The 25,057-nt window shown below is 52.5% G+C and overlaps 1 protein-coding gene across 9 annotated transcripts in view; it reads left to right on the plus strand.

The window, feature by feature from the left end:
• The window catches only part of ZDHHC3 (zinc finger DHHC-type palmitoyltransferase 3), a 51,916-nt gene that overhangs the window by 8,161 nt on the left and 18,698 nt on the right, over positions 1 to 25,057 (plus strand). For 4 of the 9 annotated variants that reach the window (XM_045163913.1, XM_045163915.1, XM_045163917.1 and 1 more), the window contains exons 2-6: positions 4,000 to 4,329; positions 15,612 to 15,736; positions 22,062 to 22,158; positions 22,735 to 22,816; positions 22,927 to 23,022. In XM_045163913.1, coding sequence (XP_045019848.1) covers positions 4,024 to 4,329; positions 15,612 to 15,736; positions 22,062 to 22,158; positions 22,735 to 22,816; positions 22,927 to 23,022 — 706 coding nt within the window. In that variant the 5' untranslated portion in view covers positions 4,000 to 4,023. Of the gene's footprint in view, positions 1 to 3,999; positions 4,330 to 15,611; positions 15,737 to 22,061; positions 22,159 to 22,734; positions 22,817 to 22,926; positions 23,023 to 24,593; positions 24,712 to 25,057 lie in introns of all 9 variants that reach the window. The other 5 variants (XM_045163920.1, XM_045163919.1, XM_045163918.1 and 2 more) reach the window with 2 other exon arrangements.

The following is a 25,057-nucleotide window of genomic DNA, read 5'->3' on the forward strand; positions in this document are numbered from 1 at the left end:
AATAAGAATGAGCAGTTGTCAGAGGACAGATAGAATACAGTCAACGACTCTGAAAATATACTCACTGGAAGTATATAAGTTGTAGAAGCGTTGCTCTAAATTTGTCTGTTTCCATCAGAGCTCTTGGGTGAGTACACATGTGTCAGTGAGAGAGACTGTTTTGAAAGGAATCTTTTTTTCTGAGCAGTGGGTCTCAACAGAGGGCTTAAAATAGTCAGTAAATTATGTTGCAAACAGATGTGCTGTTGGTCCAGCTTTGTTTCCATGTATAGAGCACAGGCAGAGTAGATCCAGCGTGAGTCTTAAGGACCTTGGGATTTTCAGAATGGCGAATGAGCATTGGCTTCAACTTCAAGTCACCAGCTTACTTGGCCTCTGACAAGAGAGTCAGCCGGTCCTTGGAAGCTTTGAAGTGAGGCACTGACTCCTCTCGAGCTACGGGAAGTCCTAGACGGCATCCTCTCCCGATGGAGGGTGTTCGGTCTACACTGGCAATCTGTTCCGTAGTGTAGCCACCTTCACGAGCTGCCGCAGCCGGACCTTCTGGGTGACGTGCTGACGTAGCTCCCGTCAGCACCTGCTGCTTCACCTCGCACTTTCATGTTATGGAGATGGCTTCTTAACTTACACGCCATGAATCAAACCCTGCCAAGCTCAGACTTTTCTTCTGCAGCGGCCTCGCCTCTCGAAGCCTTCACAGAAATGAAGAGAGATAAGGCCTTGCTCTGAATTAGGCTTTTGCTTGCAGGAATGTTATGGCTGGTTTGATCTTCCATCCAGAGCACTAAAACTCTCTCCATTTGGCAGTAAGGCAGTTTCGCTTGTTTATCATTTGTGTGTTCACTGGAGTAGCACTTTTCATTTTCCTCAAGAACGTTTCCTTTGCATTCACAACTTGACTGTTTCATGCAAGCCGGTCTGTCTCAGCTTTTGAAATGTCTTCCTTACTAGGCTTAATCATTTCTAGCTTTTGATTTAAAGTGAGAGGACATGCTACTCTTCCTTTCATTTGAACACTTAGAGGCCATTGGAGGCTGATTGATTGGCCTAATTTCAATGTTATTGTATCTCAGGGAATAGAGACGCACAGGGGGAGTTAGAGAGAGGGGCAAACAGCAGCGTCGTGGAGCAGTCAGAACACCAGAACGTTCACCATTTAAGTTTGCCGTCTTATATGGGGGGTTGTTCACGCTGCCCTGAAACAACAAAATAGTCATATCAAAGATTGCTGATCTCAGGTCACCATAACAATAAAATAATAATGAAAAGGCTTGAAATGTCATGGGCATTATGAAAGTGTAGAGACAAAGTGAGCAGATGCTGTTGGAAAAATGACACAAGTAGACTTGCTCAACGCAGGGTTGCCACAGACATTCAATTTGTAAAGAGATGTAGTATTTGCGTTTCTTGTAGCGTAATAAAGTGAAGTGAAATAAAACAAGGCATACCTGTATTTTTTTTAGTGAGTAACAACTATCCCAGAACCAGCAAACTTCTGTAAAGAGCCAGACTAAATACTTGAAGCTAATGAGTCTTTCCATCACAGCTGCTCAGCCTTGCTATTATAATGCAGAACAGACATAGACCCTATAATATGTGTAATCAAAGTGTGGCGGTGGTCCAATAAAACCCTACTGGTTTAGAGCTTAGACAGCAATCGTGGGGGCCTGGGTGATATGCATACAAATCAGTATAGCAACAGGAAAAACCAGGAGAACCCTTGCATTTGGACATTGTCAAAATGGTGAGCCTTGATCAGCTCTTGAATCATAATGAAATTTCAGCTTTTCGTTTGTTGGGCTTGGGTTGTGCAGAGTCTGGAAGTTTAGAATCTCCCTGCCGTGGGTCAGCTCCCTGATGGCCCCGGTTCTAAATCTCCTGCTGCCCTTCTCTTCAGTGCTGCAGACTGTACCCCTGCATCTTCTAATGCTTCGAAGTCATCCCTGGCAACACCGATCGCCACTATCTTGTGAAGAGCACAAGGCTGCATTATTGGAAAACTCTGGTTGAATATGATAGTCACTCTGAATATTTGTTGAGTCGGTGTTCCTTTTTTTAAATTCTTTTTTCGGTGTTCCTTTGGACATGCACGCAATCCACATTACCTGCCTTTCAGCCATTACTTTTCTGCCAGCCTGGGAGGGGAGGCCCTGGCCTTATTCTTTCCGTTAGTCTGTGCAACTTTTGACTCTGGGATGTCTGTCCCTTGAGTCATAGTTACTGTTCTCCCCTCTCAGCTTTCTGGACACGTCCTTACTTTTCATGACTGTACTGTATTCAGTTCAGATCCTCTTTCTTCGCTGGGGGTGAGGGCAGTCGAGGAAGGAGGAAAATTGGGCAAAGGGCAAGGATAAGCCATTGCGAGCTGACTCTTGTCCTTCAGGAAAGCAGACAGAGGGATTGTCTGTTGAGGGATTGCCGCTGTTGAGGGATTTCCTCTGCGGTGAGGGGACTCAAGTTCTCTACAGACTGAGGTGTCGCCTGCCTGCCTCAGAGACTGTGTTCCAGGGTGGTTTTCCCTCGGCTCCTACGTCTGGCAGAGAACTGGAGGCCACCATGGTTTCTGAGAAACCTGGTGGGTGAAGTGACAGGCCACAGAGTGTAAGATAAAGAGCCGGAGGAGGGGAGTCTGGACTTGCTGTCTTGCAGCACACGCTGTGGACAGATAGGCTTCCGTTATCGAGTCTTAGTGATTTCATGGCTGTCTCCAGAGACTCGGCTGGAGCCTTGAGAGAGCAGGCACCTTGCTCAGCACGTGCTTCTGGAGGAATGGACAACTTTCCTAGAGAGAGGACGTGCACACCGTCTGTGATGTGTGCAGGGTTTTACGGTCCGTAGCGTGTGTAACAGGCACCTCCAGCTCCCTCGACCTTCACACCTACCCTGTTCTGAGGAGGGGCCTGGGGCTGGGGTGTGGGTCTTGTCCTAGGTCCGCAGACCAGAACTTACCCAGCCCCACAGCCAGGTGGTGGGGAAACACCTCTGGGCTTGCTGGCCAACGTTCCTACACTTTGCTTCGTCACCACAGGAGAGCCTAACTCAGAGTCTCTTCTCCCTGGAAAATTAACCATTTTGGCCAGAGGGCTAAAACAAGCTTGGCTTGTTTCTAGAACATTCCCCATGCTGCTGAGTGTCATGCCTTTACTATTGGCTAATGCACTGCAGTAAGTTAGAGCAGCTTAATCCCAGGCCTTCTGTGCTCCTACTCAAACCCAAAGAGCCTCAGCATGCATCTTGGGTCGGTGCACAGTGTAGAGGCAGCGGTGTAGCTGATGAAGAGAGTTTTTCCAGAGGGCATGGTACTCCACCACCCACCCCACCCCTTGTCTTGTAGGTCAAAATGTGAATATGTCTATTAGTCCTGCCTCCCATCTGGTGTAGTGTGTGTGCGCCTGCTGCTCTGGCTGACCTTGGGTGAAGTGTTTGCCTTTTTTTTTTTTTTTTTAATTTATTTTTGGCCGTGCTGCTTCTCTGTTGCTGCGAGGGCTCGCTCTGGTTGTGGCGTGCAGGGGCTACTCTCTAGTTGCGGTGCCCAGGCGGCTCACGCAGTGGCTTCTCTTGTTGCAGAGCACAGGCTCTAAGGTACACGGGTTTCCGTAGTTGCGGCTCCTGGGCTCTGGAGTGTAGGCTCAGCAGCTGCGGTCCACGGGCTTAGTTGCTCCGCAGCATATGGGGTCTTCCCACAGTAGGGATCAAAGCCATGTCTGCTGCACCGGCAGGTGGATTCTTTACCAATGGACCACCAGGGAAGCTCGGCATTTTCAAGCTCCCCGCCTTTCTTTATCTGTCACGTGACGCCTTTGGGCAAGGTGGTCCTGTCTCACAGAGGTTAGGAGTAGGGACAAGAACTCAACGTTGCAAGTGAACAGGTGTAGGCAGCTTTCCAATTAGAAGTTCACACCCAGATCCTCACGGCTCCCTTGGGAAAGGTAGCTTCATCAAGTCTCCCAGACGACTAGACCATGCCGCCATTTCTGGATCCTTCCCTCTCTCTTCCAGATGCCAGTATGGACAGAATAGTTTATGATGCTTATCCCCGCCCACCACTTCCGAGACATTGAGCGGAAGCCGCAGTACCTCCAGCCGGAGAAGTGCATCCCGCCTCCCCACCCCCGTCCCGCGGGAACCATGTGGTTCATCCGCGACGGCTGTGGCATCGCCTGTGCCATCGTCACCTGGTTCCTGGTCCTCTATGCGGAGTTCGTGGTCCTCTTCGTCATGCTGATTCCGTCCCGGGACTACGTGTACAGCGTCATCAACGGGCTTGTGTTCAACCTGCTGGCCTTCCTGGCCCTGGCTTCCCACTGCCGGGCCATGCTGACGGACCCCGTGAGTATGTCTGGGCTCGTTTTCACCAGCCCGCACTCTCCTCCTCTGGCCCGGGCATGGCCGCAGCCAGCATGTGCCCCCTGACCTTGGGAACGCAGGGAATAGGAGGGCCTGTTCTCTTTCCCGCAGGGGTGGGAAACTCGGGCCCCTCCAAGGGGACCCCATCTGTGCCGCGGCCTGTCTGGGTTGGTTGAACGATACTTTATATACGTGGGTGTCTGCATCAATGGAGCCTGCCGTGGGAGGGGCCTGGCCAGGGCAAGCCCAGCCTCTGGTTAGAAAGGCATGGTGAGGGCCCCAGCAGGCTGGGGCCGGATGATCCAAGCAGAAAGCACGCTGCTGCTTGGGTGGGGTTGGGGCCTCCTAGTGAAGACAGGACTGGCGCTAGGTGGAGATGAAATTAAAAATTAAAGCCCTACCCAGGCCCAGAAACCTGCATGGCAGTGGCCTTTACCTTGCTTGGACGAGGCTTGTCTTTTCCTGAAAAGCTGGACAGGCCTGTTTCAGGCCGTGACAGGCATCTCTCAGTGCATATCTATGGGCAAAGCCACGGTTTTCTGCCCAAGGACTTAGCTAAATATACCAAGCTGTGCAAGTGGCTATTGAGTGTTGCCTACCCTGGTATTAAATCCTCCGTTCCCGCTCATTACTGTGTATGGGAAAAGCAAGAGAGTGCATTATTTGATAAAGACCTCCTGTGGCTTAATTGTCTCAGTACGTGGGACGAGTGTGTTTAAATTAGGAAAGGGAAAGCACTCTGAAGGGCAGTGGCCCCTGCCACACAGATCTCGTTCCTCTGAGTCCCAGGGAAGGCGCGGCCAAAATGCTGAGTCCTGAACTGGTTGGCTTCTCGAAGAGCTCCACTTCCTGCTGGTTCAGGGTGGGGGGTGGGGATCGGGGTTTCAGGGGTGGATCATTAATCCGTCCCTGGGGAAAGCTGTTTGCCTGGCTTGGTCACACGTCAGTGCCCAGCTCGGTCACAAGTCTGCTCGCACATGCGCCTGTGGAGATGGCACACACTGGCAGGCGGGGGCCTGTTGACCCAGTGTTAGCGCTGCTTGTGGGATTGTTGGAACACTTGTCACCTGACGGAAATGAAGTATAAGGTTATAAGTGCCCCCGAACACAAGGGTACGAACAGTTTTCCCAGCAGCATCAACTTGACCGTACTGGAAGCAACTTACGGGCTCATTCACTAGTTTTCCCAGTGCCCTTGCTACTGGGGACACAAGACTAAAAGACGTTATTTGTCTCAGCTTTTAATTCTGCTGTCTGCTGGGCCCCGGGCATGCTTTCTTCCCTCACGGTGCCCTGACAGGTGAGGTCCACCCTGTGTGATGAAGGCTGCGGCAGAAGGAAGCATGAGTAGGTGTGAAAGGAATCACCAGCTTAGGAAGGGGGGCTGCCTGGAGGAGGTGGCGCCCAGGCCAGCTCTGATCAGAACAGTGGACAGGGGCAGGGAAGGTGAGGTGGGGGGGGTGGGAAGACACTGTGAGCGTTCCAGGCTCAGGGAGCAGCATGCACAGAGACACACGAGTGTTGGGGTGTGGTGGTCTGCAGTGGAGAGAACCCAGGAGGATGGATTTGGGTTGGTCACGTGGCCAGAGTGCCAAAGAAGTGGGGTAGGAGTGGGATAATGGGGGCCATCAAGAGGCACTGAGGATTTTAAACACAGGAGTGATGAGATCAGGTTGCCACTGTACAAGGATCCCCGGCAGCGGTGAGCGGGCACTGCGGGCTGGGGTCAAATGAATGCCGGTCTGTGTTGGGTGCCTACCATATTCAGGGTCCTGAGCAGCCAGTTCAGCTGTGAGCAAGGCAGACCGCTATCCCTGCCCTCCTGCCCACCTCCCGGCCTAGGGTGTCGGGCAGTGAAGAACAAGTGAAAGAACAAGGCAATTCCAGGAAGCGAAAAGGGCTTTTAAAGATCCAGGGGCTCTGGTGGGTGACTTTTCTGGAGTGAAGCCAGACCGTTTGGAGGAAGGTGATCTGAGAAGGACCCCTGAGTCCTAAGTGACATGAAGCAGTGCTCAGGGCAGCAGCCTGCAGACAGAGCACAGGTGCAGAGGCCCAGAGACTGGAGCGTGGTTGGCATGTTTGAGAAACAGGACTCACACCAGGCTGACCAGAGCGTGGTGGGTGGGGGTGAGAGGGGCTGGAAGAGGCGGGGAGGGCTGCGGAAGCCAGGCCGGGTAGGGCCTGGGGCCTCGTGAGAACCTTGGTCTCTCTCGTCAATTCAGTGAGAAGCCATCCAAGAGGCGTGATGTGACCTGGTTTTGAAAAGCGTACCGCCTGGCTTGCGATGGGGGGACTGAGGTGGAGCCGGGAGAAGCAGGAAGGTGAGAGCTGTGCAGTGGGCCAGGCTGGACGTGGTGGCGGCTCAGACCAAGGTGGAAGCGGTGAGGTGGGGGGAGGAGAAGCTGCCGGGCTCCGAATATGTTTGAAGCCATCAGTGCTCAGGTTTGCCCGCACATTAGAATCCCCTTGGGCAGCTTCTGAAAAGAACTGATGCCGTGGGCCGCCCCCAGAGATTCTGCTCTGATTGGTCTGGGGTGGGGCCCCGGGGTTGGGGTGCTTTAGAGCTCCCAGGTGTCCCTCGTATTCAGCCAGATCTGAGAACCGCCAGAGTGGCAGGAGGCGTGCGGGATCAGGGAGGGTGCCTTCCAGAGTCTTGGCTGGAGCAGCTGGGAGATCTGCTGGTGCCACTTGTTGGATGGGAGAGCCCGGGGAGATCAGATTTTGGAGGAGAAATCAAGGCTTCTGTTCTGGCCAAACTGCAGGTCTTTTACGTGGAAGCAGGGGCGCCAGGTGGGCAGTAGGTAGCCAGGTCTGGGGCTGGTGGGGATTGGGGGTCAGAGCCTAGAGTGTGGAGGGAGGTTACTGGTCTCTATGAATAGAAGGCGTTGGATGTCAGGCGGGAGGGAGAGGAGGCTTCCGCCCTGGCACTCCTGCTGCCCTCACGTGCATAAGTTCTTTAACCCCTCCGTGGTGCCCCCGCCAGGTCTTCCTCAGCCTGGCCCCTGGCAGTCAGATGCAGGAGAGAATGAGCCTCACTGGCCTGTTGCTCGGCTTCCAGCCCCAAACTCGTGAGAGCTGGAGTTGTCATATCCCAGACACCGCCCAACTTCTCAGAGGTGCGTCTTGCCATTGGCTCCAAAGAAAACTGGGCAAACAAGCAATAAAGCCGCTGTCAAATAAATACCCATAGCAGTAAGGGGAGCAGCTCAGAGCATGTCCTGCCGACCTGCCCCGTCTCGGGCTCCTCATGCTGCCTCCTGCCTGTCCCCGTCCCAGCAGGTGACATCTCATGCAAAACAGAGACAGGTGGGCTGCAGAGCCCCGGGACACCCCCACGCCAGGTTCCAAGGGGCGGAGCTGGACGCCCAGATCTCACCCTGGAAGCAGACACTAGGGGCTCCTTATTAACACTGCAGGCAGGGTCTGGTTTTAGAAAGACATCACTTCAGGATTCTAAGGAGTTTCCTGTAGGGCTGTAATGTTTTGTAGGTCAATTCATGCTGTGTATAATTTTTCAGAAAAGTTTATGCCCAGAGGATATAAACAATGTATCATAACGTATACATTGTATATTGGTCAGAAAAACTTGTGTCCTAAGGCACAAACAGTGTATAACAACGTATGCACTGTGTATCATTTTGGTTTGTTAGTATTACTAGTAAAAGAACACCCCCCCCCCCCCCCCCCCCAAAAAAAAACCCTCCTATAGTCTCCCACAGTTACTGGTACCACTTTGAGCTCTGATGTTCTTATTCCAAATGTAGCATCAGAACAGGTCGCAACCACTACAGCTTTCTGGACCATGTAGCAGTCACTTACTCCAATGTAGTTGTAAACGGGTCCACGGAGAGCTTGAACAGAAAAGGGAAGAAAGGACGGACCTGGATGCGGAGCTCCTCTTTGAGCAGCGGGGTGAGAGGGCTGGGCCTGTGCGGAGGCAGAGCGGGCATGGAGGCGGAGCTCCCCTTTGAGCAGGGGTAAGAGGGTGCTGCCTGGAGGGGGCGGGGTGTGGGCACACACAGCAGACTGGTGTTTGAGGAATGTCCTCAGAGGAGCTCTCAGTGTTCCTAAACACTTCAGACGTAGAGAGGTCCGGAGGGGCACCACTGGCCCGGAGGAGGCCGCCCCTTGAAGACAGCCCGGACTCCAGCTCTTACCTTGGCTCCTTCTCTCTCCCCGCCCCATCCCGATTTCACCACATGTCCTTTTCCTGTTATAAGTACTCATCCTGGGAATGCTGGAATCCTCAGGAATCCTGAAGGATTCCATTTAAAATGTAGTTCTGGGTGGCTTCCCTGGGGGTCCAGTGGTTAAGAATCTGCCTGCCAATGCCAGGGACATGGGTTTGATCCCTGCTTGGAGAAGACCCCCACATGCCTCGAGGCAGCTAAGCCCGTGCACCACGGCTGCTGAGCCTGCACGCCATAGAGCCTGTGCGCCGCAGTGAGAGAAGCCACTGCAAGGAGAGGGCTTCCAGGGTGGTCCTAGTGGTAAAGAACCCGCCTGCCAATGCAGGAGACGCAAGAGATGCGGGTTCGATCCCTGGGTCGGGAAGGTTCCCAAGAGAAGCGCATGGCAACCCACTCCAGTTTTGTTGCCTGGAGAATCCCCTGGACAGAGGAGCCTGGCGGGCCACAGTCCACAGGGTCACACAGAGTCAGACACGACTGAAGTGACTTAGCACAGATGCAAGCACACACTGCAGTGAGAAGCCCCCACACCACAGCAAAGAGGAGCGCCTCCTCGCCGCAATTAGAGAAAGCCCATTCACAAAGACCCAGTGCAGCCCAAAAATAACAACAGCTTCAGGCCTGGGACAGTGTCTGTCTCCCGCAAATGCTTAAAGCTGAGAGCTGGTTTCTTTCCGTCCTGTCTTCTGGAAGCCCAAAGCCAGGTGCACTGCACGATCACAGCAGTGGCGGCAACCTTAGAATTGGTTGCCTTTTTTTTCCCCTCCACTCTTTGGACCTAATTGTTTATTACCTCAAATCTGAGATTAGAGAACAAGAGGACTAGAAATCTGTTCGGTTTAACCACTTCGTGAAGGGAAAGAAAAGTCATCTGTCTGCCTGCCGGTGCCCCTCCCTGCCTTTGGACCCCGCCCTGTGAACGCCTGGTTATAAACAGGCCTCACGTGACTATCTGAGACCACCGCAGGCCTGCGACTGGAGTTTCAGCCGCCGAAACTGGAATAACGGGCCTCACTGCAGCGTGCAGTTGCTCGTCCCTTCTGGAGTCTCTCTCAGTGAGCTTAGTGGGTGTCTGCTCAGGCTCGTCCCTCGGCAGAATGATGTCAGGCCCGTGGAAACACAGGGCGAGCAGTGCGGGGCCGCCCTGAATGCCATGAGGTGTGTGTGGGCACTGAGTGCTGGACACAGCCAGAGAAGGGCCTCGCGCACTTGGCCCCCAGGCCCTGGCACTTTCCCTGGGTGGGTCAGGGACTTGCTCAGGGTTCGCTTGAGGAGGGTGCTACGTTCTCCCTTGTGCCTGGCAGCTTCTCATACCTGCCACTGAGTAATCCATCAACCCCAGCCAGAATATGTTTCTAGCTCCAGAGAGAAGAGGGTGACGAACTTAGGGGTTGCCCACACCCTGCCTTTCTGTGGAGGAGACAGGTGGCCTTGCAGCTCAGTCCAGGGCTGGTCACCTGTTCCTGGTAGGGGCAGAGCTCCTGCCCAGACCAGCCAGTGTGCAGGGGCTGTGATCCCGTGGCCCCTGAGACAGTGTACGCAAGTCTTCGTACTTGTTGCCTGAAATGGAATGCTTGGTGCCTCTTGGTAACCTGTCTCCTCTGCTTTCCAAGTGTGTCCTTTTTATATCATCGTATTATCCTGGATACTAATTAAAGGAGGCCTTATCATCTGGGGTCTGTTTCAGTCTTAATGTTCGTGTAGTGAGACAGTTCTTAGCAGGGGAATGGTGTTATGGCATCAAGGCAATTCAAAGGTCTCTTCAATCAGTTAATAGAAATATCTAATAAATACATAAGTTGTCTTTTGATTGTTGTTGTTCAGTTGCTCAGTCATGTCTGACTCTCTGCAACTCCATGGACTGCAGCATGCCAGGCATCCCTATCCTTCACCATCTCCCAGAGTTTGCTCAAACTCACATCCATTGAGTATGATACCATCCAGCCATCTCATCGTCTGTCGCCCCCTTCTCTTCCTGCCCTCATTCTTTCCCAGCATCAGGGTCTTTTCCAATGAGTCAGTTCTTCACATCAGGTGCCCAAAGTATTGGAGCTTCAGCTTCAGCATCAGTCCTTCCAATGAAGGTTCAGGGCTGATTTCCATTAGATTCTGGACCTGGGTCTGAATCCTGCTTCTGCCACTTATTAGCCACATGATCTCAGAAACTTGCTTAACTTTTCTGCCTTAGTTACCTCATCACAGTCTCTCCCTCATAGGTTTATTGTCAGAATTAATTGACAGTGTACAGTGAAGCCCTTGGAAGTGTGCCTGGCATAGAAGCAATCAATAAATGTCTGTTATATCATCGCTATTAACTCGGCTTGGATTTATTGAAGACTTGCTCCCTGCTAGGCCCTGGGCAATTCATTGGGCTGCAGATTAAAGACATTGTCCCTGTCCTCCAGGAATGTACAGTCATGTAGAAGAGATCAGTGCATAGTTAAATGATAGGTGTTAAGAGACAGTAGAAACTGTGGTAGCACAAAGTCCAGGTGATGGCCCTGTCTCGGGCGTAGCCCGGGGCCGTTAGAAGGCAGAGGATGTGGTCCAGGTTTGGTGCAGGCGCAGGGCCTCCCTTGTGGCCCAGGTGGTAAAGAATCTGTCTGCCAAATCAGGAGACGCAGGTTCGATCCCTGAATCCGGAAGATCCCCTCGAGACGGAAATGGCAACCCACTCGTGTTCTTGCTTGGAGGATTCCATGGACAGAGCAGCCTAGTGGGCTGTAGTCCATGGGGTTGCAAAGAGTCGGACACGACTGAGCATCTGACACACGAGCAGGAGGCAGGGACGAGCCTGAGAGACCAGAGGGAGGTGCTGGTGTGGGTCCCTGAGGGCGCAAGAGGGAGACTTACAGAGCACAGAGCCCTGGGCTCGTCCAGGGGCTGGGGCTCTCAGGAGGGAGATGACACTGAAGGGGTGGTTCAGGGCTGGGTCTCAGTGACCTTACCTGGGCGCTGCCCAGGAGCCTGGACTCTGTACCACGTGAGGGCTCTGGGGAGCCAGGGAAGGCTTTTTTTAGGCAAAGGGAATAACATGATCAGATTCACATTTTAGAAAGTTGACTCTGGAAAACAGTTAGGGGGAGGCATAGAGGTGAGGCTGCCAGATGCGAGGGAGAGCCTGGAGGCAGGCAGACCTGGGGACTCTAGTATCCGGGACGCACGGTGATGGGGCTCAACTAAGGCCATGAGCGTGGCGTGGAGGGGAGGATATTGGAGGCGGGGCGTAACACGGGATCATGTTAACTCAGTGGAGTAGGTGGGAGTGTGGGGCGGAGGGTTAGAAGAATTGAGGATGAGTAGTGGGCTTCTACCCCCAGTGACCAGGCAGATGGGTGTCCCATGGGCTGGGGCGGGGGGCTGGGGGGAGAATAGGAAGGAGAGTTTGGGGAGCAAGGGGTGGGGTCAGTTCTAGCAGGTTGAATTGGGAGGAGGGGAAGGGGTTGGATTATTTTGCCTGAATGCTTTTGAACAACCAGGTAAAAGACGTTCAGCTGCAAAAGAAGTCCGAGTTGGAGCTGGTGGCGGGGGAAGGCTGTCTGGGGAGTGCAGGGTGAATGGGGATGAGGGCAGCTGGTGGAGCCCTGAGGAACACCCGGGTCCAGGATGGGCGGAGACCCCGAGGGCGTGGAGCAGCTGCAGGAGAGTGACAGGCAAGGGACCGGTAAGAGAGGGCGGAGGACTGACGTTGGGACTTGGCCACAGGGAGTTGCTCATTGACCTGGTGAGAGCGGTTTCCTGTTACGGAGGCAATAGGGGCCAGAGAGCATGAAACGGAGTCAGGGGTGAGCAGAGCACACGCAACCCTGGAGAAGCTTAGCTGTGATGGGGAGAGCCTGGAGGCTCCTCTAAGAGCTCAAAGAAGGGAAAGCTCCGAGGTAGACGGATGAGCCCCTGGGTGTCCAGGGATGGGGGTAGGGAGAGGAGGAGTCTGGAGGGGGTTACTTCAGCAGCCTCAGTTTCCTCTGACATGGACAGGGAAGTGAGTAGGGGTCGAGGAAGGTACTGGAAGTTTGGGCTAGCCACTGAAGGGAATGGATGATGGAGGCATATCATGCCTCCTGCCCCCAGATTCAAATGGATTCCACTGCAGGATGAAATTGGTTTTAGAAGCTTATGAGCATTTTTTATGGGTGTATAGATTTTTAAAAAAGTGTTTGTAGCTTACCATGTGGGCTTCCCAGGTGGCACAAGTAGTAAAGAACTCACCTGCCAATGCAGGAGGTGTAAGAGACGTGGGTTCGACCTCTGGGTTGGGAAGATACCCTGGAGGAGGCCAGAGCAACCCACTGCAGTATTCTTGCCTGACATCCCATGAAACAGAGGAGCCTGGTGGGCTACGGTCCATGGGGTGGCAAAGAGTCAGACACGACCGAAGCGACTTAGCACACACAGCTTACTGTGTACAAGGAGAAAAGACTGGAAGACTGTACTCGAAAATGTTAGTAGTACTAATCTTTGAATGATAGAATCAGAAAATAAAACGGCTTTCCCCGTTTTAATTTTCTCTTCTCTCTGCATTTTTAAAAGTCGTGAACAAGTATTACTTCGGAAATGAGGAAAAGATGAGTAAGTTTTGCTCCGCCGGGTGCGGTAACGTGGAAGCCTGGAGCCATCCCTGTGAGATTTAAGCGGCGGGTGGACGTGGAGGGTGTTTCTCTTAGTGCAAGTGTGACAACCGTGCGACAACCGGCAGAAATGTCTCGGCGGGCCTTCCAACTCCGTGTCGTTTTATCAAGAATCAAATGGAACAAACTTCCTTACCATGAACCAGTACATTCTGGAATCTGCAGACATGAGCCCAGAAGAGCCTGTTTGTTTGTTTGTTTTTAAAGAAGGACAGAGAAAGGGAGGAAGGACGGATCCCTCAGCTCAGGGACTGGTCGGGCTCGTCTCTAGCTCTGCGAGGGGGGCTTCCTGGGTGGGTGGGGTCTCGCCTGGATGGGAGTGTGCCTCCAAGGAGATGTGTGCAAGAGGGAGTTCCACGGAGGGGAAACTTTTGGAAAAAAGGCTGTGCTCTTGAATCGATGTTTCTCTGGCTGGGGTCTAGAATAGCAGGCGGTAATGAGAAGACCAAAAGACAGCTCCAATTGCCCTTGGTGCTGTAAAGCTCTTGTAGCCTTTATGGGGGGAGAGGGGTCTCCTGAGGTTTACAGCAAATTCTGGTGGCAGGGACCTTAAACACGGGACCTAGGGGAAAAACCAAAAGCAACTTGCATTTAGGAAAACCGCCCCATTGCCTCATCTCCTTGGGGAGACGATGTTCTTAGTGCTTTTCTCTCGTACACGTGACAACAGTGACTGCCAGATGTGGTTTTTGGCTTCAGGATCCATGAAAGGTCACGTGGTTGCCCAAACTCAGTTGCTTTTTTACATTAAAGAGAATTTAAAATACAGTCCTCTGGACTTTCCTGCAACCCTTCTTCCTGGGTCAGCGCCCTTCCCAGGCCCCTTTCAAAGTCCATCAGGGTGGTCTGGGCCCTGGTTTGCCTCTGAAGACGTCCAGACCCTGATGCTCCAACTGGTGCCTTAAGGGGGACCCTCAGCTGTCTCAGGATGAGACACATCACAGCACCTCGGTTACAAAATTCAGCAAAGTTGCTCACACTCCTGCTTTGGATAGCTCCTTCCTGAGTATCTATCTTTCTGGTTTTTCAAATGAGTTTTTTTTCCTTATTGTAGAAGCCACATGTTCATACTGGAATATTTAAGAAATATAGTTATAAGTTAATTTAAAATTACTGTGATTTTACTACATGAGATAACCATTAGTACTTGACACGCACATGTGTGTCTGTATTTGTGTAAGTGTGATCTTTACCAAAATGGGCTTGTAGTCTACTTGCTGTTTGAGAATCTACTTTTCCCTTTAACAGTGTATCATAGATGTTTCCTGTGTCAATAACTGTGTACTTTTATGGTATATTTGATGTCAACTGTTGGTTGCTCATTCATGTCCAACTCTTTGTGACCCCATGGACTGTAGCCCACCAGGCTCCTCTGTCCACGGAATTCTCCAAGCAAGAATACTGGAGTGGGTTACCATTGCTTTCTCCAGGGGCTATTCCCAACCCAGGGATCGAACCTGGGTCTCCTGGATTGCAGGTGGATTCTTTTACTGTCAGGGAAGTTTGCCCAACTCTGTCCTAAATGACCTTGTATGTACCAGGTAGTCCTTGCCTACCAAAGTTTGTTTGCTTTTAAAATTTCTGTGATGGGTTCTTCTGGTATCTGGTATCTGTATTTTGCAGACCAGATTCTTTTTTACTTCTCTTTTGAACTTTTAGAAAAAATTATAATGAAATACTTGAGACAGTCAAAAGGGTGTCAAGGATAATATGATGACCATTCATGTGTTTACCTCCCAGCTTTGTAAATTAAAAAAAAAAAAATTACAAAGGTTAGCATCTCTATATGCCCCACCCTCACCCCACTTCATTCCACCCCTAGCCTCCCCACCACCACAGAGCTGATCATTTTCCTGGGTCACGTCTGGTTTTCAGCATCTTGGTGTGGAGAGCACGTTGAATATTTGAATATTTATGGATTCCTAAGAACTAAACACAGATTACCAATCCATGACAATAGTCCTGGTAAAAAAGAAGATAACACTTGATTCAGTAACATTCAGAGCTGTGAATTTTGACCTGGGTGAACTGGACTGTTTGATGTGATGATCCCCAGTGAACATTTGCAAGAACTGAAGCAGTCCCTGGGAAATCTAATGTAGGCCAAAATAGTAGTTGATGAGTCAGATCCTCAGTGAAATATTTACTGATACATAGGAGAGGATGCATTCAGTGAAAACAGTTTTAGTAGAATGGAAATAGAAGGTCATCAGAAATGATGTAACTGTCCAGTGTGGACAATTATTCACTTTTCCTAGGGTAATTTTCCCAGGGTAGATTCTTATCGTCGGTGTTGGCATAACTCTGAACGGAATCCACATGTTGTTGGCATGAAGATGTCCTGTCCCCTTGCGTGGAGCTGCTACTTTTGAATGACGGCCGCCTCCGTGGTGTGTCACAACCGAGGGCACCCCTAGCCTGACCCCAACGTCTCTCTTCCTTACAGGGGGCAGTCCCCAAAGGAAATGCCACTAAAGAATTCATCGAGAGTTTACAGCTGAAGCCTGGGCAGGTGGTGTACAAATGTCCCAAGTGCTGCAGCATCAAGCCTGACCGAGCGCACCACTGCAGGTACGCCATGCCCCCGGCCCCCAGCCCTGCCCCCAGCATAGCCCGCCACACTGCCCCGACGCGTGCCGTCACCCACAGGACTCTGAACATGCCCCGCTCTGGGCACAGACTGACTGCTGCAGCTGTCCCTCCCGCCTCCACAGGAGGGCAGGGATTGGCAAGGGTGTTGGCTTTGGGCCCAGGATACCTATCGCACGAGTCAGCTTTGCCATGCTGGCTGGAGGGCCCCACCCAGGCCCTCGCCCATCTCCGCTCCGTGTCCATGTCTGAAACTGAGCTGATTTCTGCCCTTCCTACCTCACAGCTTTATTACTGTATGAAGGGTGCTCGAGGTAAAGCTTTAGAAAGTCATTCTGGGCATGTCTAGTGCCTGACATCTTTGAGGGGCAGGTCCAGTTTCACAGAAATTGGAGAGTTCACCTGCTTTCTTCCTGGCATTGAGGACCGTGGACGCTCGTGGGAGTCCTCAGGGTGGGCGGGTCATACTAACATGGATGGCCACAGGGAAATGAAGGCGTTATCCTTGAAGGAAAAGAACAACTTTTCTTAAAAACTAAACTTCTAGAGGTCAGACCAAAAAAGCCATTTCCCCATTTTATGTGCAGTGATTTTTCCTTTTTGATTTTCAGATTTCTTTGTTCTTTTGAGTCTTCTATGCTAAAAAGAAAAAAAACTTGTAGGTAAATATTGCGCTTCATCATGACAAGAGGACTTTAATGCTAAATTACAGAAATACAAGCCTGTCACTTGCTCCCTTTCTCACATGAGTGTGTGTGGGGGCTGGAGAGGGGCTGCAGAGGAACGAGCCGCCTCCCAGCATCAGGAGGTATCGTCAGCCTGACGCTGTGGAAGCGTCTGGGCTTTGTGAGAGGTCCGGGTGGCTGAAAGGTGTCTTTTCTGTGTGGGCTGTGCTGCCCACCTCTCGGAGGAAGGCGGTCAGTCTCCACATCCGGGTGCCGGGGTCGGCTCCCGACGGCTGCTGTGTCCTGGGCACCTCAGCCCACCCCATTTCATCATCGTCGTTCCCATGGTCAGCCCCAGAGATGGCTTCGCCATAGCATCGACTCTCCCTGGATGAGGAATTAAGGCTGTCTGTCTTTCCGTCTGTCTGAGAGAGTGAGCTGAAGCCCTGATTTTAAATTCCACAGACTCTTCTGGGAGGAGAGGAAGCAGAGAGCTGGGCACAAACAGTGGCCCCTTCACCTGAGCAGAGGACTGATGCCCACTCTCTCCAGCAGGGCAACAGGCCCCTCAGCTCCACCGGCCACAAACCCAGCTCTGTCTGATGTGCTGGGGACTCCGCTCACCCGAAACCGTGGGTGCCTAGATGGCCCAGGCCACTGCGAGCCATCACCAAGGACTGGCTGTCAGCACACGTTTCCCGAGACAGGAACAGGCCACGCACAGGCATCGTCACTCGAGTTTCTCTGAGTTTGAGTTTATCTGAGTCAGCGGCTTTTGTTTGGCCCAGGCCGATTTGTTTACTAGCACTCAAGAATACCTCCCTCAGATCATCCTGCGAAGGGAGGAAGTGAGGAGGAAGTGAGTGAGAAGCAGCTACTTGCTGCTTCTCAAGGGTAAGGGCCAAGGAGCATGGGCAGAGGCCACGAGAACTGCCATCTTCTGTGGGGTCTTCTGTCACTGGGTCAGCTTGTTTCTGAGATCTGTATTAGAAACTAATTCAAAGAGGGAGGCACCCAGCTAGCCTTTCCCCCGAGGCTTGGAAAGCCAGCTGCCTCCACCTCCCGGGTGCCGTGATTGCTCAGGGCATCCCGGTGTGGTGGAGCGATGCTCTGGTCAGCACTGGAATGGCAGTGCTGTCCCGGTCATACCGGGGACCATCTCTCAGAGCCTCAGGTCTCTCCTTTATAGAAAGGGTTGTTCCTCCTAGCTTGTGAGGATTCAGTATGAATGTCTGTCTGTTAGTGGAGGAATGTGTGAGCGCTGGGGATGTGCTGGGTTTACACAGGCTGGACCAGACACAGGGAAGGGTGAGCTTTGTAGAAAGCACTCGGGCGACCACATGGTCCTCTTCTCTTTCCTCCCCACCGCCAGGCATTTCCTCACCGCCTCCTCCTCACTTCCTCCCTTCGCAGGATGATCCGAGGGAGGAATTCTTGAGTGCTAGTAAACAAATCGGCCTGGGCCAAACAAAAGCCGCTGACTCAGATAAACTCAAACTCAGAGAAACTCGAGTGACGATGCCTGTGCGTGGCCTGTTCCTGTCTCGGGAAACGTGTGCTGACAGCCAGTCCTTGGTGATGGCTCGCAGTGGCCTGGGCCATCTAGGCACCCACGGTTTCGGGTGAGCGCAGTCCCCAGCACACTAGACAGATCTGGGTTTGTGGCAGGTGGAGCTGAGGGGCCTGTTGCCCTGCTGGAGAGAGTGGGCATCAGTCCTCTGCTCAGGTGAAGGGGCCACTGTTTGTGCCCAGCTCTCTGCTTCCTCTCCTCCCAGAAGAGTCTGTGGAATTTAAAACCATCTCTTTGCCCTCAGCTCTGATGGGTACCATGCATATTCCCTGACATCGACTTGTAGGTGTTCGTTCCAGCCTGGTGGTCTGTGAGTGGGTCTTCCTTCCAGCCAGGCTGCTTTCTTCTTGACATCGAGGACCACAGAAGCATGTGGAAGTCCTCGGGGTGGGCAGCTCATGCTGACATGGATGGTCAGGGCGTTAGGCTTATGTGTTAGGTTCTTTTTGCACAAGCAGGTGGAAATGTCTGACCTCGGTGAAACCTCATATTCCTCCCCACCTCCCAACACACACACGCACATGGACACACACACACAGGCTGAGACCGCCGTGGGCTGCTTAGGCCCCTGCCAGCTTGTTTTGTCTTTCTCGTGCCCTGTTTGAACACTTGTTGTTATTGTTGTTTAGTCAGTCAGTCATGTCCGACTTTTTTCTACCCCGTGGATTTTAGCCCACCAGGCTCCTCTGTCCAGGGAATTCTCTATGCAAGAATACGGGAGTGGGTAGCCATGCCCTTCTCCAGGGGATCTTCCCAACCCAGGGATCGAACCCTGGTCTCCTGCTCGGCAGGCAGATTGTTTACATCAGAGCCACCAGGGAAGCCCATCTGGGCACAGCCTTACTCCAAATTGTTTCTGAGCTGGGACCAGAATGCTGGAGATGTCCTTTTCGCTTATAATTGTAATTACAGTGAATGAGGTGTGAGATGAAAGCCTGTATGCAGAGCGTGGTCCCCTTGGGACCCACTAGCTGTGCTCCTCTCTCTTTCTGCGCGGTGGGGTCCCGCCTAAGGCGGGGAGCCTGTCTCCTCGTCTGTAGTGCCAGAGCCTCCACTCTGCCGCCCCTTGCTAAGCTAACCCCAGGCTTGGCTCTGGGCTGTAGTGGTAGAGGGCAGACGGCCCTGACCCAGGAGCTTACTCCCCAGGCAGGACAGGGACAGCGTGATGGGTGCCGCTGTCGGGATGGCGGGCAGAAGCCCTCAGCTGCTTCTTGGAGCCTGAGGGCCAAGGAAGGGCCCTTGTGTCTCCCTGGAGAAGGAGGCACGAGCCCCAGGAAACCTGAATTCATGGGATCCGGTGAGCTTGTCGGGCTCTTCCAGGCTTTCCAGGAAAGTGCTTTGGGGATGGATACTGGTAGGGAACCTGGAGGAGGAGGGGAAGCCCCCTCCCTCATCTGAAACCAGGAGGGACCCGGGGGGACCCTGAAGTCAGGAGCACCCAAAATAACCTCCAGGGAGGACCCGTGGTCCCTTCAGCGACTGCCACAGCGGGCTCAGGACGTGTCGGTGCCACAGCGGCTCACACGAGGGCCACTAAAGCTGGTGCGGGAGAGGAGCCAGGGCAGGTGGGTTTCACCAGGTGAGCGTGGAGGGAGGACCCTCTGGGAGCCCATGTGGCCACTGTGTCGGGGGGAAGGGACACAGTGACCCTCCTGCCCACTGGGGACTGGGCAGAAGGCTGGCTCTGGGGTGTAAGTTCCCAGTCAGTGGGGTGTCAGGGGCTGTGGAAGGCCCACAGTTTTTCCTCCTCCCCCTGATGGCTGGTGCCCGAGATGAAGTAGCCAGGCAGGTGAGGGCGGTCTCCCCCAGGGCCTGGAGCATCCTTCACCTGGTGCCCTGCAGACCTTCCCCAGGCCTTGCCCCTGGTGCTCTCCCAGCTCCAGTCCCAGAGCCGCTCAGGCTGGGCATTCTTGAGCTGCGTCTGTCAGCCTCCGAAGAGAGCCTCCAAGCCTCCACGTGGATGGACCTCCCCACCCACGTTCGCCACCACTCGACCCGGGAGCCCCGCTTCTGAACAAATCTGTAAGCCAGAGGGGGAGGCAGTGTCTTGGCCTGTCCTGTCTCTGCAAATAGGAAGGAGACTCAGACCGGCACTGTGGACAGTGTTTGCAGCTCTCGGTTGGCTGTACTCCTGCCTGCTCCCAGAAGGACGAGCTGTGTTCTGATTTGACTGCCCAGAGAGACTCACCCATTGTGAAACCCATCTTCCCAGATTCACACTTGGCCTCTTCATGGAGGCTGGGAGGGGAGAGCAAAGGACAGATTCGCTTAGCCGCTAGCAGCTCTCAGAGGATGCCAGGCGCTCTGGCACCTCTCTGCTGCTGAGCACACACTGTCTTGGAGCACCCACCTTAAATCCCTTTTACAAAATAGTGTGAGTGGAAGAGAAGCTGCTCAAGAGCCTAGAGCAGGGAGGTGGTCACCCTCAGGGTTCCCTTGATGGGGAGGGGGTTAAGAAACCCCAGAGCTGAGGAAGGACGTGGAAGAGATGGTCTACAGGGCTGGTTCCACGGTGGAATGTGTTGGATGAGGGCCAGGAAGCAGGGAGCTTTGCTGCCTGCTCGTCGGGACTTGCGAGATTGTATGCTGGGAACAAGGAAAACCTACTCATTCATTCATTCATCCAAATTGGTGACACAGAGAGAGGTTGACCAGGTGGTGCTGCTGGCACCTGGCCTTCTGTTTATCGCCCTCCCTGCCCCTTTCATGCATCCTTTACTTACCCTGCCTTTCTGGCTCCCAAGGAGACGCTGGCGCTGAGCTAGCATCTCTGAAATGTGCTTATTTCCCATAGGCCTGTGTTATCACAAGCCTCTGAAGCTGTGGAAGGAACAAGGGTGGAGACCAGCATGACGCCCCCGCTGGTCTGAGCCAGTATCTCTCCTCACTTTCCCTTATACATGTCCTCTGGGGCAGTGGGCCTGCAGGGGGAGGTCTGCCTTGCCAGCAGAGCTCATGCCGGGCTTACGAAAGGCCACACCTCCCCCTTTGGAGTGGTCTGTGCTTCCTGACCTGTAGTCTGGGAACAGCTCTCCTGCAGCCCCCCGCCCACTTCAGTAAGAACCTAAGATAAAGTTGGTTATGGAAACTAGTGGAAATAAACGCTGGTGTGAACTCAGGGCCTTTCATAAATATATACAACAAGCTTGTATTTACAGTATTTCAAACTGTTTTGAACATGTAATGCCCCCAAGATAAATTGTTATGGAGCCTATTTTAATGAATTGAAAAAGAAATGGTTCTCGATGAGTCCATCTGTTGGCAGATGGCTCTTCCTGAACTTGAGTTTTGGGAATAGCTGCTTTCAAGCCTCTATTTAAGCTTTGTGCTCTTGTTTCAGATTGTTACTTGTGTCGTCCAAAAGGGAATGGGGAGGGCATTTTTTTTTAAATCAAATATCATAGCTTCAAATAGTCCCAAGCCAAAAACTATCCCAGCAACAAGTTAATAACTGTTTGCAAATTAGTGGGACTTCTGGTCAACACTTAAGCTCAGATGACTCTTCTGCTATTTTCGGCTAAGTGGATATTATCTTAGAGCTGAAAGGTCCTTAGAGGGGGACTTCCTGCAGCCCCGTGACACGCAGTTCTTGACCCCACTCTGAACTCTTCAAGTGCTCACTTTCTGTCTCTTTGTCTCTCTCTATTTCGTCACCACTCTGGCAAGTCCCATCAGGCCCACCCTTAGGGTTTTTGGCCTTTGGGGGAAGTGAGGAGTAGCTCTATCCCATCTCATCCTGTCAGGTTTTCGAAACTGCCTCTTTCTTCTGTCCTCTCGGTAAACCAGAGTCTCAGCCCACTCTTCTCTCAGGAGAGCCGTGTCCTTCTCAGTTGAGTCAGTTCCAGCCTTTTTCTCTGAAACAAGATAAGAGGCCTTGGTGGTTGCCACCTGTCCCCCTGTCTGGAATGACTGTGACCTTGGGGGTCCTGTCCCTTCCAGGCCCTTCCAGCACACATGCAGTGAAACACTGGGCCTCTGGGGATGAGTGGTGCTGGAGCGTGGGTTCTGAGTCCTCCTGACCCTCCCGCCTCCGTGGGGGCCCCCCTCAAGGTCTGCCTTGCGGCTCTTTCAGCGTCTGCAAGCGGTGCATTCGGAAAATGGACCACCACTGTCCCTGGGTCAATAACTGTGTCGGTGAGAACAACCAGAAGTACTTCGTCCTGTTTACAGTAAGTCAGCTTCCGAATACCGTCCCCACCCTGTGGGGAGCACTCGCCATTTGCCTTGCTGCTGGCAGGACGGTGCCTGGCCACGCAGACCTCTGCCTTTCTGCCAGAGCTCTCCTTGGTTCCACACGGGCCCACTCCCACGCCCTACCCTCAAGCGTCTAGAAAACTGCTTCCAGCTGATTAGCTCTAAGCAAAGGGCCGTGTTCTGGGCTCCCAGGCCTGGTGTCGAGCTCAGTAGCCAAGAAGGCGGCCACCCTCCCTCAGCTGCAGGTAGGTCGAGGGCTGGAGGGACCACAGGCAGTCAGTGCCCTGACCCTTCAAGCGAGAAGAGGCAGCGGGCCCGGAGCCCCCAGGACAGCCCGAGCCCCACTGCCCCCAGGGAATGGCCGCGTACCTCAGACCTAGGGGCGGGGGCTGGCTGGGGGGAATCACCAGGTGGCTCTCCGGCCCCTCCCTGCCCAGCCCTCAGTGTTCCTGAGCGTTCCTGAGTGGGAGGTTGCAAGCACCCCGTCCCGGGCTCCCGCATGGCCAGGCGGTTCTCACAGCAATGGCGTCTGCCCTGCTTTCCTGTTGCAGATGTACATAGCTCTCATTTCCTTGCACGCCCTCATCATGGTGGGATTCCACTTCCTGCACTGCTTTGAAGAAGACTGGACAAGTGAGTATATGCCAGGGCTTCCCTCCTTGCTCCAGGAGGGGCGCGTGACTGGAGCGGGGGCGGGCTCTCTGTCTCTGTCCTGGTGCCAGGGGCCGACCTCATTTTATTAGATCTCCTGCAAGCCTATGGACTGACCAGGGAAGAAACAGCAGAGGCCCGAATATCTCTTCATGAAATAAAGCAGCCCCTTAAAGTCAGTTCCACAGGTAAAGTTGTGAGTTGGACAGACCCTCCTGGGTCTGAGCGGGCCCAGGAAAAATGCAGGCCCCAGCGGGGAAGTGCATCCCAGGAGCAGAGCCGTGCCTTTAAGTGAGGAGCTTTAATTGAAGGTCATTGCATCCCAACCTTGCAGAAATCCATTTTTAACTTTCTGGCTAGGACACGGGTGGGGTTTTTGTTCATTTGGGTGTTTTTGTGTGCGATAATTTTTTTAACTGCTTAATCACCAATGTATGCTAAGATTGTAGACAAATTCTTCCTGCTTTTGAAGTATCTCGTTTAAAGATGCAAATGCTGAGGAGGGAACTCCAATCACAAGACTGCATAAATCCTGAGGGGAAAAATATAGATGCTGAACGTATAATTAAAATTTCAAATTTTTTAAGAATAAAAATGAGATATAAGAAAAGAATTTTTAATACAGTAGTCCCCGCTTATCTGCAGGAGGCATGTTCCAGGACGCTCCGTAGATGCCTGACACCTCAAATAGTACAGAACCCTACATATACAGTGTTTTGTTTTGTTTTGTTTTTAAATACGGATGTACCTATGATAGCGGCTTCCTGGGTAGCTCAGCTGGTAAAGAATCTGCCTGCAATGCAAGAGAGCCCAATTCGATTCCTGAGTCAGGAAATTCCCTTGGAGAAGGGATAGACCACCCACTCCAGTATTCTTGGGTTTCTCTGGTGGCTCAGATGGTAAAGAATCTGCCTGTAATGCAGAGACCTAGATTTGATCCCTGGGTTGGGAGGATCCCCTGGAAGCGGGGCAGGGGACATGGCAACCAACTCCAGTATTCTTGCCTAGAGAATCCCCATGGACAGAGAAGTCTGGCGATCTATGGTCCATGGGGTCACAAAGAGTCGGACATGATTGAGCGACTAAGCACAGCACAGCATACCTATGGTAAAGTTTAACTTATGAATCCGGCACAGTAAGAGAGTATCTGAACGGCCAGCATCACTACTGTTGCACTCTGGAGCCGTTGTTAAGTAGCATAAGAGTTACTTGAACATAGGCACTCTGATACTGTGGCAGTCGACTTGGTCACTGAAATGATTGGTAGCATATGTAGCATGAACATGCTGGACAAAGGGATGGTTCACATCTCACGTGGACAGAGCCAGGTATGAGATTTCATCATGCTTCTCAGGGGAGTTTGCGCTTTAAAACTTGTTATTTCTGGAATTTTCCAGTTAATATTTTTGCACCAAGGCTGACTGCAGGTAACTGACACTGCAGAAAGCAAAACCAAGGATAAGGGAGAGACTGCTGTAGATGCTGGAGGCATGAGGAGCTGCCTGCCGGGCTCCTCCTTTCACACGCAGTCTGTGAGACAAACACCTCGAGCAGAAACATCGTATTTCCACCCTTTTACCATTGATTGGTCCCCTTCTTCATGTCATCATTTTTTATGAGTTTTGCTCTTCCTGCATGTACTGACTTCTTAGGTATCTTTAGCTCCTGACCAGATATTAAGAGATTTTTCTAGCCTCTGTTCCTAGCTTGCATCTGCCCCCTTCTGTCTCTCTGGTCCACCTGGCTTGACCTCATCTAGGGGAAGAAAAATCCCATGGGTACTGGTCACCTCAGGCTGCTGCAACAAGATGCCATAGACTTGGAGGCTTAAGCATTTATTTCTCACAGTTCCAGAGTCTGGAAAGTCCAAGATCAAGGTACCAGTCAATTCCATCCCTTACAAGGACCCTTTTCCCAGCTTCAAATGGCCCTATCCTCATGTGTCCTCACCCAGCAGAGAGAGAGAGAAAAGCAAGCTCTCTGGTATTTCTTCATAAGAGGTCATGAGGGTGGGGCCCTCGCAGTAGAATTCGTGCCCTTAAGAAGAGACGTGCGCGGTGCTGAGAGCACTGAGGGCCACTGGTGGGGCAATGGAGTTGGCTGGGACCATTGCTTCCATGTTCCCACTTAGTGCACAGGAGACTGTCAGCGGGGCCTTATCTCAACCTTGTAACAAGCCAGCAGGGTAGGAGAGATACTCCCCCCTTTGCAGATGACAAAAGT

The sequence above is a fragment of the Bubalus bubalis genome, chromosome 21 (genome assembly GCF_019923935.1).
Source record: "Bubalus bubalis isolate 160015118507 breed Murrah chromosome 21, NDDB_SH_1, whole genome shotgun sequence".
NCBI lineage: Eukaryota > Metazoa > Chordata > Mammalia > Artiodactyla > Bovidae > Bubalus > Bubalus bubalis.